Genomic DNA, 17,560 nt, shown 5'->3' with positions numbered 1-17,560 from the left:
TTAAGCTCTTTCTATGTATACTAAAACTTCCAGGCAGGTGTGTTGAAGGAAGTTGTAGCTAAACTGTGCTTGGCATCGGCCCTTCAGAACTGAGTTTGGGCACCCCTGAGCTAGACATTGGGGAGTAATTCATTCATTCATTTTCTTTTTCGGCTTAGTCCCTTTTCTTAATCTGGGGTCGTCACAGTGGAATGAACCGCCAACTTATCCAGCATATATTTTACACAGAGCACCATGGTGGCGCAGTGGGTAGCACAATTGCCTTACAGCCCGGAAGGTCGCTGGTTCAAGCCCCAGCTGGGTCAGTTGGCATTTCTGTGCGGAGTTTGCATGTTCTCCCTGCGTTGCCGTGGGTTTCCTCCTTGTGCTCCGGTTTCCCCCACAAGTCCAAAAACATGTGGTATAGGTGAATTGGATAGGCTAAACTGTCCGTAGTGTATGTGTGTGAATGAGTGTATGGGTGTTTCCCAGTGAGGGGTTGCAGCTGGAAGGTTATCCGCTGCATAAAACATGCTGGATAAGTTGGCGGTTCATTCTGCTGTGGTGACCCCAGAATAATAAAGGGACTAAGCCGAAAAGAAAATGGGTGCCCTTCCAGCTTTAACCCATCACTGGGAAATATCCATACACACCCATTCACACACATACACTACAGACAATTTTAGCTTACCCAATTCACCTATACCACGTTTTTGGACTTGTGGGGGAAACCCACGCAAACACGGGGAAAACATGCAAACTCCTCACAGATATTCCAACTGACCCAGCCGGTCCTCGAACCAGCGACCTTTTTACTGTGACCCAATTGTGCTACCCACTCTGCCACCGTGCTGCATTGAGGAGACAGTAAAACTGAAAGTTAAAGCTATTTTCATTACTTCTAAAGGTAAAAATTATAATTTATAAATCAATTTTGACCAAGCAAAAATAAATTTGGCCCTTCATTTTAAATGAATTTGATTTATTGAATAAAAAATACAAAAAAGTAAAGAAAGGACAATGATAGTTTTGTAGTGAGTGATTGGTTAATGTGGTTTGGAAGATCAGTAAGCTGTCTACCTTTCATAAGAAACAATAGCATAATTCAGAGTTGTCCATATTGTGGAGGAGGCGTGTTGTTACTTCATTGCTTCAACAATATCATGTTGGTATTCAATATATTCTGGCTTAAGCTGATTAAAGTCACATCAAAAAGACAGTCCCTGTTTGACCAAGTTGTGTCAAAGTGTTTTCCTTTTCTAATCTGTGGTATGTTGCACAACTTCATTTTGGTCCATTGTGCTTACGACACAAAATATTCCTCTGAAATCAGGTGACAACTTTTCATTTCCTTACTTGGTACATCTTGGTACATAAATTAATTTGTATCCAGAGGCTGATATGAATGAATTAATTGGCCATAAATATATATTTTTACATATTTGATTATTTGACAAATCTATATGCTCTGAATGTGTAATTTCTCATTTAATATGAAAACAAATAGGATAGAGTACGTTCTGTTCAGTGTCTCCATCTAGTGGTTGTACAGAAATATACCCAGGAAACCGAGCGCAGCACTATAAGTCTACTCAGTAGCCTCGAATTTAGTTTTAAGTTTTTCTCAACTGATCTGAGTGTTTTTTTCTTTTTGAGTTCATCTTTTTAAACTTTAAGTTGTATTTAAATGCCTCACGCGCGATAAAATTGTACAAAACGTGCTCATTGAACGTGGATTTTAAGCTATAAAACAGACCAAAGGTCAGAATTTCTTGAACGCTTCCTGCCACGATCGCACCTTAACATGGAACCCACAACGAATGATCAGGTAAATACAAAGTGTTATTACAATCAGTTTTAAAACTGTGTTTGTGACATTTTTGTAAATGAGAATATATGTTTTTATCCATAGTGCGTTTCACCAGTTCTTTGCTTTCACTTTCACTCTTTAGATTTCATAACGCTCTTTTCTAAAGTGAATTACTTTATAATATACACGTTTTTGGAGTGACTACATCAAGACAGTGACTTGAAAAATGGCAGAAGCTATTCTAGATCATGACCAGTACAGCTGCTCTGTGTGTCTGGACTTACTGAGGGATCCCGTGACAATTCCTTGCGGACACAGTTACTGCATGAGCTGCATCAATGAGTGCTGGAATAAAGACCAAAAAGCACCATATAAATGTCCACAGTGCAGACAGACCTTCAGTTTAAAGCCTCCACTCAACAGAAGTACAGTCCTTGCTGAGCTTATGGAGAAACTGAGAGCCCAAGAGTCTCCTCAAAGTCCTGCGGGACCTGGAGAGATTGCGTGTGATTTCTGTGCTGGAGAAAGCATCAAAGCTGTCAAGTCTTGCTTGGAGTGTCGAGCATCTTACTGTGAATTACATGTACAGCCGCACTATAATGTTCCTGCTCTGAGGAAACATGGGCTGGTTAAAGCGTCCACCATACCAGTTTGCTCTAAACACGACAAGCTCCTGGAGGTCTACTGTCGAACAGACCAGACCTGTGTCTGTGCACACTGCTTAATGGATGACCACAAGGGCCACGACACAGTGCCATCCACAACAGAGCGCAAGGAGAAAGAGGTGAACATGGCCAGAACTTTCTTATTTAATGAGTCAAAAATTAATTACAATATGCAATATTCATTGAAGTAAAAATTACTGATTATTTTTTTTTCTTAGTTGAAACTCTCAGGCACTCAAACAAAAGTCAAAAAGACAATCCAGGCCAAAGAAAAAGAGCTGCAGAATATGAAAATGGACATGTCGTCCCATTCAGTAAGTTATGATGCAAATTCTTGCTTTCCAATGGTTCATATTTAAACAAAATGATTGAATTTATCAGCTGATGTAAGGTTATTCGCTCAGATGTCGAAACTTTACTCAAGAAGTAATGTTTTTGCTTTGGTTTTCCTAAGGACTCTGCGATGAAGGCCATCAAGAACAGCAAGAAGACCTTCGCAGAATTAGTCAAGCTTATTGAGAAAAAAAGCAGTGAGGTGATTGAAAAGATAAAAGCTCAAGAAAAGGCTGATCTGGATGAAGGTGAAAAAATACAAGAAAAGCTAAAGGGGGAAATTACTGATCTGAAGAAGAGGGAAGGAGTCCTTGAGGATCTTTCACAGACAGACAACAACATCCACTTTCTTCAGGTACAAACAATATGATCATATGTTAACAATGGCAAGTGCTTTGTGACTGTACAAATACATGTCATTCATAAAAGTGTTTAAATGAATATTTTTACCCTTACAGAATTATGAGTCTATATCCCCTTCATCTGGATCTAATGACTTTTGCAATCTCTCATTTCAACCATGCTGCTCTTTTGAGGAAGTGAGTGAACTTGTTTGTGAACTGACTAAGAGACTGGAGAAAACTTGCATGCAGGAAATAAACCAAACAATAAATAAAGGTAAGCTTGTTAACTACTAAATTGTTTCCTGATCTCTTAAACGTATCTGTTAGTGGTGAAATGGTGTCTTTTGTTTTCAGTTTCAGATTTGTCTACAAAGACACCTTCTTTTGATATTAAAGTTGGAGACGATGTTCGTGTAAAGCCATCTGTTGTTACTCCAACACACAAATGGGGATCAGTTACTCACAAAAGCATTGGTGTTGTTAAAAGTGAGAGCACTGACTGATATGTTGATTATGAAACAACAATGTAATATAGAGATTAATTACTTAACTTTCATATCTTTGCTCCTGCAGAAATTCAGGGCGAGTTTTTGACTGTAGATTTCCCTGAACAAAAAAACTGGACTGGTGTAGTTGTAGAAATGGAGAATGTGGCCAGTGCTGGTTCAGGTAATTTACTGTATTTATCACACAATCTACGCTACCTGACAAAAGTCTTGTCACCTATCCAAGTTTTAGGAACAACAAGTAATAACTTGACTTTTACTTGATCATTTGGTATCTGAAGTGGCTTATATAAAAGGCAAAGGCCTCTAGATAATGCTTATTTTACCAAAATAAAATATGATCATTCTTTGATGTTTAATTGTGTAATTAGGACAGTAAGGTCTGACTTTGCTTAGACAAAAGTCTTGTCACTTAACAGAAATAATGTACAGTATAGAATATAAAGTCATGGTGCAGTGGAAAGGAATTAATATTGTGTGTGACTCCCATGAGCTTGGAGGACTGCATCCACACATCTCTGCAGTGACTCAAATAAATTATTAATAAAGTCATCTGGAACAGCAAAGAAAGCGTTCTTGCAGGACTCCCAGAGTTCATCAAGATTCTTTGGATTCATCTTCAATACCCTCCTCTTTCATCTTACCCCAGACATGCTCAATAATGTTCATATCTGGTGACTGGGCTGGCCAATCCTTGAGCACATTGACCTTTTTTGCTTTCAGGAACTTTGATGTGGAGGCTGAAGTACGCGATGAAGATTTTGCCCTCTCCAGTGGTTTTTAATGTAATGGGCAGCACAAATGTCTTGATATACATCAGGCTGTTGATGTTGCTATCCACTCTGCTGATCTCTTGTTTGCCCCCATACTGAATGTAATTCCAAATCATGAATTTTCCTTCACCAAACTTGACTGATTTCTGTGAGAATCTTGGGTCCATGCTGGTTTTAATAGATCTTCTGCAGCATTTGAGATGGTTGCAATGTAGTTTAACAGATGATTCATTGGAAAAATCTACCGTCTGCCACTTTTCCGTATCATCAACTAGAAGTCAAGTTATTATTTGTCGCTCTTACAACTGGGATCGATAACAAGACTTTTGTCAGGTAGTGTACATTGCATTGCTAATGATCAGTTTATAATAGTTTCTCTTGTTTTAGATTTGTCAACACCAAATGCTTCCGTCAACATTAAGGTTGGGGACAGGGTCAAAGTGAAACCCTCAGTAACAACTCCAGAACATAACTGGGGTAGAAACGTCACACATAAGAGTGTGGGTGTGGTAAAAGGCAAGAAAATCTTTACTTTCTTTTTTCTTTTCCATATTAGCCATAATCAAAACATTCTCACTTAAGTATGAGTGTTATATTATGAATTTCTGTTTTGTTCAGCTATTAAAGATGATGACAGCCTGCTTGTTGACTTTCCTGGACATGCGAACTGGAAAGGAATTCTATCTGAAATGGAACTAGCAAATGATGATGATGATGATGATGATGAATCTGGTAAATGTTTTAAATGGCAGCTCCAGCAAAAACATCTAAAACACCTGTAATTTGCTCCACAAAGGGTTTTCAGTCACGTCTGATGAACAGAAGGATAATCAAACACTCAACTTGAACCTCCATGTGTCATTTCAGGATCTGCAAGCCAGGACTCCAATATTAAGATTGGAGACAAAGTCCGTGTGAAACCGTCAGTTATTACTCCAGCTCACAAATGGGGAGCAGTCACTCACAAAAGCATTGGAATTGTTAAAAGTAAGAGCACTGAATGATATTTCACCCAAAAAAAATCATTCACTCTCCCTTAGATCATTCAAGGTGTAGAGTAAGGTGACTTTTTTTCATCAGTAGAACATTAAAGTAGATTTTCTGTTCTGCTTAAGAAAACGGTCCCCTACCTATAGATCTGGAAGGCTGGAAGATGATTAAATTAACAGCAAATTAAAATTAATGGGTAATATATGCCTTTAAGGTGGCACCAATTGATTTGCAGTAGGTCAGTGCAGCAAATTCAAGCAAAACTCCTGATCTCATAAATTCTGAGTGGATTTCCCCCATTCAATTCTGCAGGTCATTAGTAAATGTGACTTCATGTTTAGTCGTGCTAATATCTAGAGATAACAAGATTTAAAGCAGCATTTATACTATTTGTTTTATATTTGCAGAAGTTCAGGGGGACTCTTTAACTGTAGATTTCTCTGAGCAAAAAAACTGGACTGGTATACTTTCAGAAATGGAGATTGTGGCCAGCGCTTCAGGTTTGGGTAATTGACTGTATTTGAAGACATCATTAAAATATAAATGTTGTGAACTCATAAGTGAAAACGCTTACTGTATTGTTTTTCTTGTGGCATACTTGTCAGCTGACATGAAGGTTGGAGACAGAGTCAGAGTGAAAGCTTCTGTTACCACTCCGATGCATAACTGGGGATCTAATGTCACGCATAAGAGTGTTGGTGTGATAAAAGGCAAGATTTTTTTTATTATTCCTCATATATATATAATCCATCATACTACAGTCTTTATTCAAGAATGAGCTTTACATTATAAATCTGTTCCCTGCTTAGAAATTAAAATTGATGACAGTCTAATTATTGACTTTCCTGATCATGCCAATTGGAAAGGAATTCTTTCAGAAATGGAGCTAGTAACCAATGATGATGAGTCTGGTAATTATACACACTGTAATTACATTGTGTCCATGACCTTTAAGTAGCAGAAACATCCACTCAGACATTCATGCATTGCATTTCAGGGTCTTTAAGTATGCTGTCCAGTATTAAGATTGGAGACAAAGTCCGTGTGAAGGCATCAGTTGTTACTCCAACACACAAGTGGGGAGCAGTCACTCATAAAAGCATTGGTTTTGTTCTGAGTAAGGAGCACTGACTGGATATAATCATCTTAAAGCGAGACAAAATGGACATATATTCAAGGATCTAATGATGATTTTGATGTTTTCTTTTTAATTCTGCAGAAATTCAGGGAGATTCTATAGTTGTAGATTTTCCTGAACATAAAAAATGGACTGGTGTAGTTTCAGAAATGGAACTCGTGACTGGCGCTGCCTCAGGTAATCCTCCAAGCTGTCATCTGTCTGTCTGTCTGTCTGTCTGTCTGTCTGTCTGTCTGTCTGTCTGTCTGTCTGTCTGTCTGTCTGTCTGTCTGTCTGTCTGTCTGTCTGTCTGTCTGTCTGTCAGTTGTATTTTTAAGTGGAAATGCTTTCAGTAATATTTTACTTATTTCAGATTTGTCAACAAGAAGTCTTTCTGTGGACATCAAGGTTGGAGATAAAGTCAGAGTGAAACCTTCCATAACCAACCCTAAACATAACTGGGGTGGATACGTCACACACAGCAGTGTGGGTGTAGTAAAAGGCAGGAACTCTGTATTGTTTTCAGAACCAAACAAATGAAAGAAGAAATTAACTACTATTATACATTATATTGAACTAAATTTATACACAGTATATACATTTTGTGTGAATGGTGTGGCTCTTAAAGAAAAAAACACATTCACGCACATTTTAAATAGACTTTTCGTATGTCTAGATATCAAATCTGAGGATGTGATTGTGGATTTTCCAACACACAAAGGCTGGAAAGGCATTCTCTCTGAGATGGAGTTGATAAATGATTCAGGTCAGTTACTTGAAGATAAAAAAAAACTAAATGAGTTTTTGTTTGCAACCATTAAACAAAAAATCTTATGCCTTTTTATTGTATTTGTTTATAGATGCCAACATCTCCTAGATCTTGATGATGTGACTGTGGACTTCATTGATCATCTGTTGCTTGAGTTTTTGATTGATCAAACTTTATCTAAAGTGTTTGTAGTCATGTGAACAAAATGAAGTGAGAGACACATGGGTGTTCTTCTGAGCACAGGAGAGCTAAAATATGTACATTTTCTATTCAATTAATGATTTAGAAAAAAAAACAAACCAAAAGTTTTTATCAGTTCTTCATTTGTATGATTATGGGTTTAGATTTGTTACAGAAAAGGTGTTGCAGATACAAAAAGTGTATGTTTGTTTTTTTTAATTCCTTTCTTAAGTGACAGTTCACCTAAAATTAAACCAGCCAGGCTAGTTCCCCCTAAAATGAAAATGTACTCCTTATTTATTCACCCTCAAGAGACCCACCAAAGCTGGAAACCGGTAACAATGGGGTATATGCGCAGACTTTTAATTTCAGCCAGCCAGCCTCAGCGCTTCTGGTGAACTGTCTTTCCATTATAAGACTATTTAAGGTCTGATTTCTTGAAAAATCAGTGATCTTCACTGCCAGATAGATATACGATAAAAAGTGAGTCTTAGACCGGATAAGAAGCACTGCTTAAATTCCATTTTCCCTCACCATGTCTTTAAAATATGACAGTTTATTTTAATCCAGTATTTTCAATGGGAATTCTGTGCTAGCCTGCTGATCCTGACGACGCTAACGATAATCTATAGCTAGTCTTTCATCTTGTTTTACGCTTGAAGAACTAAATGGATGCTTAAGTCTATTTAACTGAATGTTTTGTAATTACATTACAACGTCGGTGCTGTAAAAGGAACCTTATGAAATTGAAAAAAATCACATTAAGCTTTCACCGGAAGTTTATCATTGGCTGAAAAACACTAGCTGTGCATATACCCCATTGAAATAGTATGAAAAATAAATACTACGGAAGTCAATGGTTACAGGTGCAACAGAAGCAAGAAAGTAAAACTTTTTTTGTTTTTGAAGTAAAGAGTGGGTAAATGATAAATTAATTTTTATTTTGGGGTGAACTATCTCTTTAACACTCAGGTGAGTTAAAACTTTCTTCAGTGGTACATTAAAGGTCATGGTCAATGGTGATTGTGATCCATGCAAGTCCAAAACTACTGGGACTTTCACATATACTGACAAAACAAAATACTTTAAGCTCCTGACAATACATTGGGGTCTTATGAAGAAAAACAACCAGTCTGTGCAAGAAACTGAGCAATATATCCAACATTACAGCCACAGCAAACAATCAGTTGTGTCTTCACAACTGTCTAGGGCGAAAGCATACTCTAGCATGACTTATGTGTTGATGCAAACATTAACATCAATGCTTGCTTAGTCTGTTTACAATGGAAAGGGATTATGAAATGTGTGACATTGTTCATGGCACGTTTGCATATACCGATGAAGGCTGCAACCTACACATGGACAAAAATAATGTAAACAACTTTTGTAAACTATCACTATAAGGTGTGTAAGAAATGCTGGTGTATTATCAACGAATATATATATGTGTGTTTCAGCTCGGGAATATGTACATGCACACAGTTCTGTTTATTCTGTTTTGATTGTAATGATTTTAATCATTAATTCTATAATTATTTTGCATTCACCAATGCTGCTGCTACTAAATAAGTCTTCTGAGTAAACTTGAACTGGACTGTTATATTCAAAATGTGGTTAAAAACTACACTTTTGTTTTTCTGGATCTGTACACTGGTTTTTCATATGTTGTGTAAATAAATAAAATGATCAAACGTCCATGCCACAGTAATGGGTATATGCTTATTGCATCGAGACTACATTTCCCATCATGCTCTGTACATGGAAGAATGACTGTGCATTTAAACGTTACGTTTTGTGTTCGTAAACACTAAAATGTTTTTTTTTTCAGTCAGATAATGAAAACAGAACAAGACTGATATAACTCGCCGACTAAATAGTGTGGAATTTTATACATTATACATTATAACAGACCATGTGTTGGTGTTGTAGTCACTTAACTTTACTAGATGTCTCCATCTTGTGGTGATTGAAAGAGCCACTTCAGAAATCGGTTAAAAATGTAAGATGTGCGATGTATTTTTTATGTGTGACTCAGTTAAGATACGCCTCCAAAATATTGTACATTTTATCCATAAATAAGCTTTAATTTTAATTTCTGTAACATACGTTTTTACGACTGTATTTGTGTGTTCTGTGACGTATCATTTCCTGCATTCACTTTCGTGGTTTTACTTTCATTTTACTTTCACGGGTCTTTCTAGCAGGTATTTGGTAAACATGGCAGAGATTATACTCGGAAATAACGACCAGTACAGCTGCTCTGTGTGTCTTGATTTACTGAAGGATCCGGTGACAATTCCTTGCGGACACAGTTACTGCATGAGCTGCATCAATGAGTGCTGGACAAAGGACCAGAACGGGCCATATACATGTCCACAGTGCAGACAGACCTTCAGCTCAAAGCCTCCACTCAACAGAAGTACAGTCCTTGCAGAGATTATGAATAATTTGAGGGCCAAAGAGCTTCCTCAAAGTCCTGCGGGACCTGGAGAGATTGCGTGTGATTTCTGTGCTGGAGAAAGCATCAAAGCTGTCAAGTCTTGCTTGGAGTGTCGAGCATCTTACTGTGAATTACATGTACAGCCGCACTATAATGTTGCTGCTCTGAGGAAACATGGGCTGGTTAAAGCGTCCACCATACCAGTTTGCTCTAAACACGACAAGCTCCTGGAGGTCTACTGTCGAACAGACCAGACCTGTGTCTGTGCACACTGCTTAATGGATGACCACAAGGGCCACGACACAGTGCCATCCACAACAGAGCGCAAGGAGAAAGAGGTGAACATAGCCAGAATGTTTTTCTTCAATGAATGTTAACTTTCAAATTCATGTTTACAGTGTGATTAAACATATTTATGGGTTTTATTTCTTAGATGAAACTTAAAGACACTCAAACAAAAGTCAAGCACACAATCCAGGCCAAAGAAAAAGAGTTGCAGAATATGAAAATAGACATCATGTCTCATTCAGTAAGTTATACTAAGTAATATTAATATCAAAACAGTCAATATAAATATTTCAAGTTGCTCTTTCCTACCTTCACAGGATTCTACAAAGAAGGCAGTGGAAAACAGTAAGAGCGTCTTCACTGATTTAGTCAAACTTATTGAGAAAAGAAGCAATGAGATGACAGAAAAGATAAAAGCTCAAGAAAAGGCTGACCTGGATCAAGGCAGAAAACTACAAGAAAAGGTGAAAGGGGAAATTACAGATCTGAAGAAGAGGGAAGGAGTCCTCGAGACAGTTTTACAGACAGACAACAACATCCACTTTCTTCAGGTAAAACTGCTTTGTTTTGCTTTAACCAGACCCAGCAAGCATTTTTGTTTTTTAATAGATGTCTATTAGACGTCTAAACAAAATCATCTTGGCTAAAACAAGGCTAATTTTGGGCTGTCAGTGAAAATCTAATAGACATCTAAGAATAGGCCAATACAAATAAACAGAAATGAATGACTACACATATAAAGTCTGTCTAATCTGTCTATTTGACGACTAGTCTAGTTTTGGGCTATTCTTAGATGTCTATTAGATTTTCACTGTCAGCCCAAGTTTACCATTGTTTTAGCCAAGCTGTCTACATTTAGATGTCTATTAAAGGGGAAGACCTATGTCGACATTTTAAGGCAATAGTTCACCTAAAAATGAAAATGTTGTTCATTTACTCACCCTCAGTCAATGCAGGACATAGTTGTAAAGCTAGAATGGTGCAGGTTACTGCTATGCATTGAGGCAAATCAAATTTAATATTTGTTTCTCCTGATGAAACATTGAGGTCTTAAGATGAGATCTGTCTGTGCAAGAAACTGAAGGGTATTTGCATCATGCATTTACAAATGTTTGGATCGTGATCTTCCTAATGGAGGAGGAGGATGCATTTTATTTTGTGAATGAAAATGGTGTACTTGTTGTTTTCCATGATGAAGCAACCCATATAAAAGTGTAATATTACATTTGCTTATAGCCTGATTTTATTTGACTGTAATGAAAGTAACCATCATTACATTGTAATATTGTTACAGTATTCGCCTTGTTGATAAATATGAATATTATATTAATTAGACTTTAGGTAGGGTAGGTAATTTCAGAGGGGCCAGCAGTTTATTTAGAAATTTACACCGATAGGATTCCACTCTGTAAGCCATTTTTGTATCAGGTGTGAAAAGTACATTTGCCACGCAAACTCTCACAGTACATTATGGGTATATATCTAGTTGTTGAGTGTACATTGGTTATACAATCATTATTGCAGTGCATTATGGGATCAATAAAGTGCACTTTAGAACATTCACTATGGTTTCGACACGACTACAATAGTGGCAGTTTCCTCACAAGGGTATAGGATACAGCCAGGGTGTGTAGAGCAAGGCAAATCCACATCTTGACAGGCACAAATAACAGCCTATCATAATATTGGGGCTGAACTTTCGAGCTGAACAATGCTTTTTTGACCCTTTGCCTTCCACATATGATATAAATACACATGCATTTAGACAACTTAACCTAATGTGTGCTATTGAAATGTGAAGACACTCAACCAGCATAACAGAAATGTTTTTAACCATATTAACTACCCTGCCTTCTTTTTGTCCAGAATTATGAGTCTGTGTTGTCTTCTGGGTCTGATGGCTTTCCCAGCCATTCTTTTAAGCCTGGATGCTCAAATACAGATGTAAACACACTTCTCTGCCAACTTAAAGAACAACTAGAAGCTGTTTTTAACCAGGAAATAAATAAAACGTTTCAGAAGGGTAAAACATCTAAACATCATTTTTTACTGCTTGTTTTTGATTGATGAGTGATGAAATTACTTATTTGTTCTGCCAGTTTCAGATCTGACCACAAAGAACAATCCCGGCTGCATTAATGTTGGAGATAGAGTCCGAGTGAAAGAGTCTATTAAAAGGCCAAAATATGACTGGGGCAAAGGTGTCACGCATAAGAGTGTGGGTGTGGTGAAAGGCAAGCTGCATTTTGTTCTCATTAATACAAGTCGTATACAATAATATTTGTATAATACAAAAATTTATGGTGCAAGACATCCCAAATGATCATTTACATGTACTTCCTGAAGATATTAAAAGCGATAAGACTTTGGTCGTCGACTTTCCTGGATCTGCAGGTTGGAAAGGAATTCTCGCTGAAATGGAGCTAGTAAACGATGACGTTGAATGTGGTAAATATGTAAAAAAAAAAGTCAAATTAAACTTATTCAACAAAAATATGGGATGCAGCGTGACGTGTTTTCTGTAAAATTAGGTATTTAGACTGCTGCATCGATTAATGTGATATTTCTTCTGCAGGATCTTCAACTCTCACCTGCAATATTAAAATTAGAGACAAAGTCTGTGTGAAGCCATCTGTTGAAACACCAATGTATGGATGGGGTCCGATTACCAACAAAAGCATTGGCAGTGTTATAAGTAAGGGCTTCATCCGAAGTCATTGATCAAGAATTATTATTTAAAAGAATCTGATTGATATCAAGGGTGTAGATTTGCTCTTGACATTGGTGGGGATATACATCCCTATTGCGCATGCATAGAACAGCACAAATTTTCTTTTGTGCTTTCAAAAACATGAATAAATGCATAATATTATGAATAACAATTAATAAAACACGTCCCAAAAGTCAATTTACATGATTGTACTGCAATCTGGCTTTGAGGAGGTATGACTGTAGAGAAATTTAGAGAGGCACGTGACGCAATTGAACCGTTTTATTCCAATTATTATTTTTCATAATCATGACAGCCAAATTCTAAATTGAATTTCGATTAGTTGCACAGCCCTGGTTAATATTACTATGGTGGATTCCAAGCGAACTGGGCTTCAAAAACTTCAATCTCTACAAAAACGTAGCTACTTATGTCCACGTCTTGTACAGAGGAGGACTGGGAAAATGCCTTGTTTTGGCGCTTCTCGTGTCCAAACTTAATTATAGCTGTCGTTAATTGCATAAATAAGCCCAGCCAATCACATTGTCCTTATGTGTTTGACGGAGCATTATTTTTTTTGAAGGTGATTACATTTTTGGTGGGGACATTTCAGTAATTACTGGATATTGGTGGGGACATATCCCCTCCCTCCATGCCAAATCTACACCCCTGATTGATATAATTCAAAATCACTTAAATTTTTAGCCATGTAAATTCATTATTTGCTTATTCATTATTCATTATTTGCTTATTCATTATTTGCTTATTCATTATTTGCTGTCCTTAGATGTGCAGGGTGAGACTGTGACAGTTAATTTCCCTGAGCAGGAAGGTTGGATTGGAGATGTTTCAGAAGTGGTGCTTGCAGGGATCACTGATTTAGGTATTATTACTTACACTGTAAAACAAAAATCCTGGTTGCCTTAAATTTTTAAGCTGAATCAAATTAACCTTATGAGTCCCTTGAACTTATATTATGTTAAACTGACTTTAAACAGCTTGCGTAACTTAAGCTTAAGTTAGAACATGATTAAGTTACAAAAAACTAAAAACATATGCTATGACTAATTGATCATATAGGTATAATTAACTATTAATGTCACATTAAATCCGGTAGATTGTGTCCAGCAAAAATTGCTTAAAGGTTTTCTCAGTTTCTCAGGATTTACTAGGTTTGGGATTTAGTAAAACGTTATCTGTTTTGTTCTATAAACGTTTGACAACATTTCAGTAAAATGTTGTCATTTAGATTTTTTCTTTCTGAAAATGACAATTGGTCAGAATAACAAATCTTTTTCTGAATGTCATTTACTGTGATGAAAATTAGATATTAGAAAATCAGAAAAATAATTTATATATATATATATATATATATATATATATATATATATATATATATATATATATATATATATAAAATTGTTTTTACTTCTTTTAATGACAAATTTAGAGCTTTTGAAAAATGTTCATAATCAGATAATCAGACAGTTGATGGTAGAAATTGAACTTTATAGCATTTTTTCATACTTTAGAAGTCAGAGGCTACTGTCAACTTGTTTTGGTGTTGTCTGGTGGTGTTTTAACAGAAAAGGGAACTCATATTTTTGGTTGAACTGTTACTTTAATTGAACTTAAGCCCTGTGCCTTGATAGCTTATCTTCTTCTTAGGGTCCGCCACTTACGTATCCTTCAAGATAGGAATGAGAGTCCGGGTGAGACCTTCAGTAAAAGACCCAAAACATGGATGGGGATCAGTCATTCACAACAGCATTGGTGTCATTACAAGTTAATACACTTATATACACTTACTATATATACAGTTGAAGTCAGAATTACTAGCCCCCCTTTGAATTTTTGTTTCTTTTTTAAATATTAACTAAATGATGTTTAACAGAGCAAGGACATTTTCACAGTATGTCTGATAATATTTTTTCTTCTGGAGAAAGTCTTATTTGTTTTATTTTGGCTAGAATAAAAGCAGGTTTTAATTTTTTAAAAAGAATTTTGAGGTCAAAATGATTAGCCCCTTTATGTTTTTATTCGATAGTCTAGAGAACAAGCTATTGTTATACAATAACTTGCCTAATTACCCTAACCTGCCTAGTTAACCTAATTAACCTAGTTAAGCCTTTAAATGTCACTTTAAGCTGTATAGAAGTGTCTTGAAAAATATCTAGTAAAATATTATTTACTGTCATCATGGCAAAGATAAAATAAATCAGTTATTAGAAATGAGTTATTATAACTATTATGTTTAGAAATGTGTCGTTAAAATCTCTCCGTTAAACAGAAATTGGGAAAAAAAATAAACAGGGGGGCTAATAATTCTGACTTCAACTATATATATATATATATATATATATATATATATATATATATATATATATATATATATATATATATATATATATATAAATTTTCTAATAGTTTAATAGATTGTCACATAATTACATATTAATGTTTTATATTAAATATAAATATTAAATATTTGTTTATTACTAATGACTATGTGTTTTCTGCAGAAATTGAGGGTGAGTCTTTAACTGTGGATTTCCCTGAACAGACAGACTGGACTGGTGAGGTTTCAGAAATGGAGCTCATCACTGGTGATGTTTCAGGTAATCTGATGAACATTATTCAACCTGTAAATTATCATCAGATATTATCATGTATTGTAGTGGCCAAAAGTAATTGCACAGATTTTTTTCCTTTAATGGCCCTATGTGTTAAATTAAAGTCTAAAAGTATGATGGCCCATAATATGAACAATATATTGAGAAGATGAAAAGTAAACTTGACTTATTTATTGACAATTACCGCAGTAATTGGTTTATTTACTATACAAAATAAACTATTCACACACAAAACCATACACTGACTGCAGTTTCAATCACTTCTTAATATTTCATTGGTTCATCATTAAATTTGATAAGAAGTCATTTTCCTGTAGTTTTTATTTTAGCTGTTATTATAGCACTAAAAACAAACAATTAACTGAAATAAAAGTGCTTTATATTCTATTTATTTTTACAGTTATTATTTTTAATGGAATCTTGTTTCTGCCACTAGATAAAAAATTAAAGTGTTTAAGAAGTCTATCTCACAGTTTTTGCTACTTTCTTTTAATTCTGACTTTTGTCTCAGTATTGTGTGATTCAAATACTCAAAACTCAACATATTAAAACAAGAATTTTTGCTCCCACTCAATACTGGACTAAATAACACATAATTGTGAAAGTATATATGTAACCCTTCTCAGGAATGATCTCAGAACTGTAGATAAAATATCAAAACTGACCATTTTTTGCATATTTCTGACTTGTTTCACAAATAAAGTCTACATGTCATAATTCTGGCATAACTGGCAAACGCAATATGTGTGACAAACTTCAAATTGCAAGAAAAGTTGAGATAAATACCACAATTAAATGTTTTTGTATATTGTATTTATTTTTATATACTTAGCGGGAAAAAAAAATCGGCTTTTCTAGTTTTCAGATTTTTTTTTATTGTTTTTCATTTTGTTTCTGATGTAGTACAACATAACATCAACAATTCATTCCTCCATGACTTTTAAACTGACTTCACAAATATTTCTTTTAAATTCAGAACCCCTTAGTTTCAGTCCTGGATCGAGAGTCCGCGTTAAACCCACCGTCAGCACTCCAGCTCATGGTTGGGGAGGCGTCACTAAAAACAGCATTGGACTGGTTACAGGCAAGTGTTTTTAGTTAGTTTTGAGCTGAAGGACCACAGTATTTAAGTCACAGCTAACTTTGTCTGCTTCATTAGAGTCATTTACACTTTTTTTTGGAATATAGATGATCAACACGTGCAGAAATGCGATAACAGTGTTTTCCTTTCTAATGTCTTTACAGCAATTGACGGCACCAAAGTCACTGTGATGTTTTCTGAACAGTCTAATTGGACTGGCATTGTCTCAGAGATGGAGGTGGTGCCTTAATAATAATATACAAGATCCAGGAGCTGTTGATTATATTCAGAGACATTCAGATGCTTAGACTTCATAATATATACTTTTTTGGACAGCAGTGTAATGGATGGGCATGTAGGAATACTCCCTCTATAACACAATCTCTGATATATTAGGGGTCCATGAGGTGGGGCTGAGAAGGGGTCAAAGGGCCACTAGAATGATCTGACCCTTACAATCTCAAAAAGAAAAGCTTAAATGTGAAACATACTTGCATTAGGGGATTGTTCATCCAAAAAATTCTTCCATCATTTACTGCCCTCAAGTTGTTCCAGTCCTGTGTAAATATCTTTGTTCGGCTGAACACAGAGGAAAGAATATCAGAAGCCAAACAGATCTCTCCGCACATTTACTCCCATAGTATTTATTTTTGTATAAAATAACATTATTATTATTAGGAATGTGTTACTAATATATCATAATAAACAGCCATTGTGGTAATTTACAGCTATGGAAACTCTGTTTATCTTGGATTACTGGATTTAATATGTATATATTTGTTGTAAAATGTTACATTTGTTTTGTTCCATTAAGGTCTGATTTAATCCAAGTAAAAAAACTAACCAAATTAAGAGCTTTTTCTTCAGAAAACTGTCAGAATAACAAATGTTTTTCTTTGTTGTGGTAGAAAATAGGGCTATTTCATTAAAATATTGATATCT

The 17,560-nt window shown here is 35.7% G+C and overlaps 2 protein-coding genes across 5 annotated transcripts; both read left to right on the top strand.

The window, feature by feature from the left end:
• Window positions 1-1,546: 1,546 nt before the first annotated feature.
• On the top strand, window positions 1,547-9,163 carry ftr97 (finTRIM family, member 97). 3 transcript variants are annotated; one of them, XR_008835481.1, is made up of 18 exons: window positions 1,547-1,807; window positions 1,932-2,573; window positions 2,673-2,768; window positions 2,909-3,142; window positions 3,246-3,405; window positions 3,486-3,617; window positions 3,705-3,800; window positions 4,798-4,926; window positions 5,029-5,142; window positions 5,278-5,397; window positions 5,808-5,906; window positions 6,006-6,110; window positions 6,210-6,311; window positions 6,398-6,517; window positions 6,620-6,715; window positions 6,891-7,003; window positions 7,194-7,283; window positions 7,378-9,163. XR_008835481.1 is itself a non-coding variant. In XM_056445325.1 (18 exons), the coding sequence occupies exons 2-18, from the start codon at window positions 2,016-2,018 to the stop codon at window positions 7,392-7,394; spliced, it is 2,391 nt and encodes a 796-aa protein (XP_056301300.1). In that variant the 5' UTR covers window positions 1,547-1,807; window positions 1,932-2,015; the 3' UTR covers window positions 7,395-9,163. The 3 variants fall into 3 exon arrangements, 2 of the variants coding, with proteins under 2 accessions (XP_056301300.1, XP_056301299.1); XM_056445325.1 differs by having other exon boundaries at window positions 5,808-5,900; window positions 6,891-7,019; XM_056445324.1 differs by having other exon boundaries at window positions 6,891-7,019.
• Window positions 9,164-9,656: 493 nt separating this feature from the next.
• On the top strand, window positions 9,657-17,524 carry ftr79 (finTRIM family, member 79). Of its 2 annotated transcripts, none has more exons than XM_056481571.1 (12): window positions 9,657-10,244; window positions 10,340-10,435; window positions 10,512-10,745; window positions 12,061-12,217; window positions 12,294-12,428; window positions 12,541-12,642; window positions 12,770-12,889; window positions 13,692-13,787; window positions 14,573-14,677; window positions 15,427-15,522; window positions 16,514-16,621; window positions 16,783-17,524. In XM_056481571.1, exons 1-12 carry the CDS (start codon window positions 9,684-9,686, stop codon window positions 16,866-16,868), a joined length of 1,896 nt encoding a protein of 631 aa, XP_056337546.1. In that variant the 5' UTR covers window positions 9,657-9,683; the 3' UTR covers window positions 16,869-17,524. The 2 variants fall into 2 exon arrangements, with proteins under 2 accessions (XP_056337546.1, XP_056337544.1); XM_056481569.1 differs by having other exon boundaries at window positions 14,573-14,689.
• Window positions 17,525-17,560: the final 36 nt, after the last annotated feature.

This window comes from Danio aesculapii, chromosome 20 (genome assembly GCF_903798145.1).
Source record: "Danio aesculapii chromosome 20, fDanAes4.1, whole genome shotgun sequence".
Taxonomy (NCBI): Eukaryota; Metazoa; Chordata; class Actinopteri; order Cypriniformes; family Danionidae; genus Danio; species Danio aesculapii.
This window is presented reverse-complemented; position numbering and strand designations above follow the sequence as displayed.

What these genes read in the sequence shown, in the direction of transcription:
- ftr97 (XM_056445324.1), top strand. Translation starts at nt 2,016, where the DNA reads ATGGCAGAAGCTATTCTAGATCATGACCAGTACAGCTGCTCTGTGTGT. An exon ending in CAGAGCGCAAGGAGAAAGAG is followed by an intron (nt 2,574 to 2,672) that starts GTGAACATGGCC and finishes TTTTTTTCTTAG; the next exon opens with TTGAAACTCTCAGGCACTCA. An exon ending in GAGTGTTGGTGTGATAAAAG is followed by an intron (nt 6,111 to 6,209) that starts GCAAGATTTTTT and finishes TTCCCTGCTTAG; the next exon opens with AAATTAAAATTGATGACAGT.
- ftr79 (XM_056481569.1), top strand. Translation starts at nt 9,684, where the DNA reads ATGGCAGAGATTATACTCGGAAATAACGACCAGTACAGCTGCTCTGTG. An exon ending in GAGTGTGGGTGTGGTGAAAG is followed by an intron (nt 12,429 to 12,540) that starts GCAAGCTGCATT and finishes TACTTCCTGAAG; the next exon opens with ATATTAAAAGCGATAAGACT. An exon ending in CAGCATTGGACTGGTTACAG is followed by an intron (nt 16,622 to 16,782) that starts GCAAGTGTTTTT and finishes ATGTCTTTACAG; the next exon opens with CAATTGACGGCACCAAAGTC.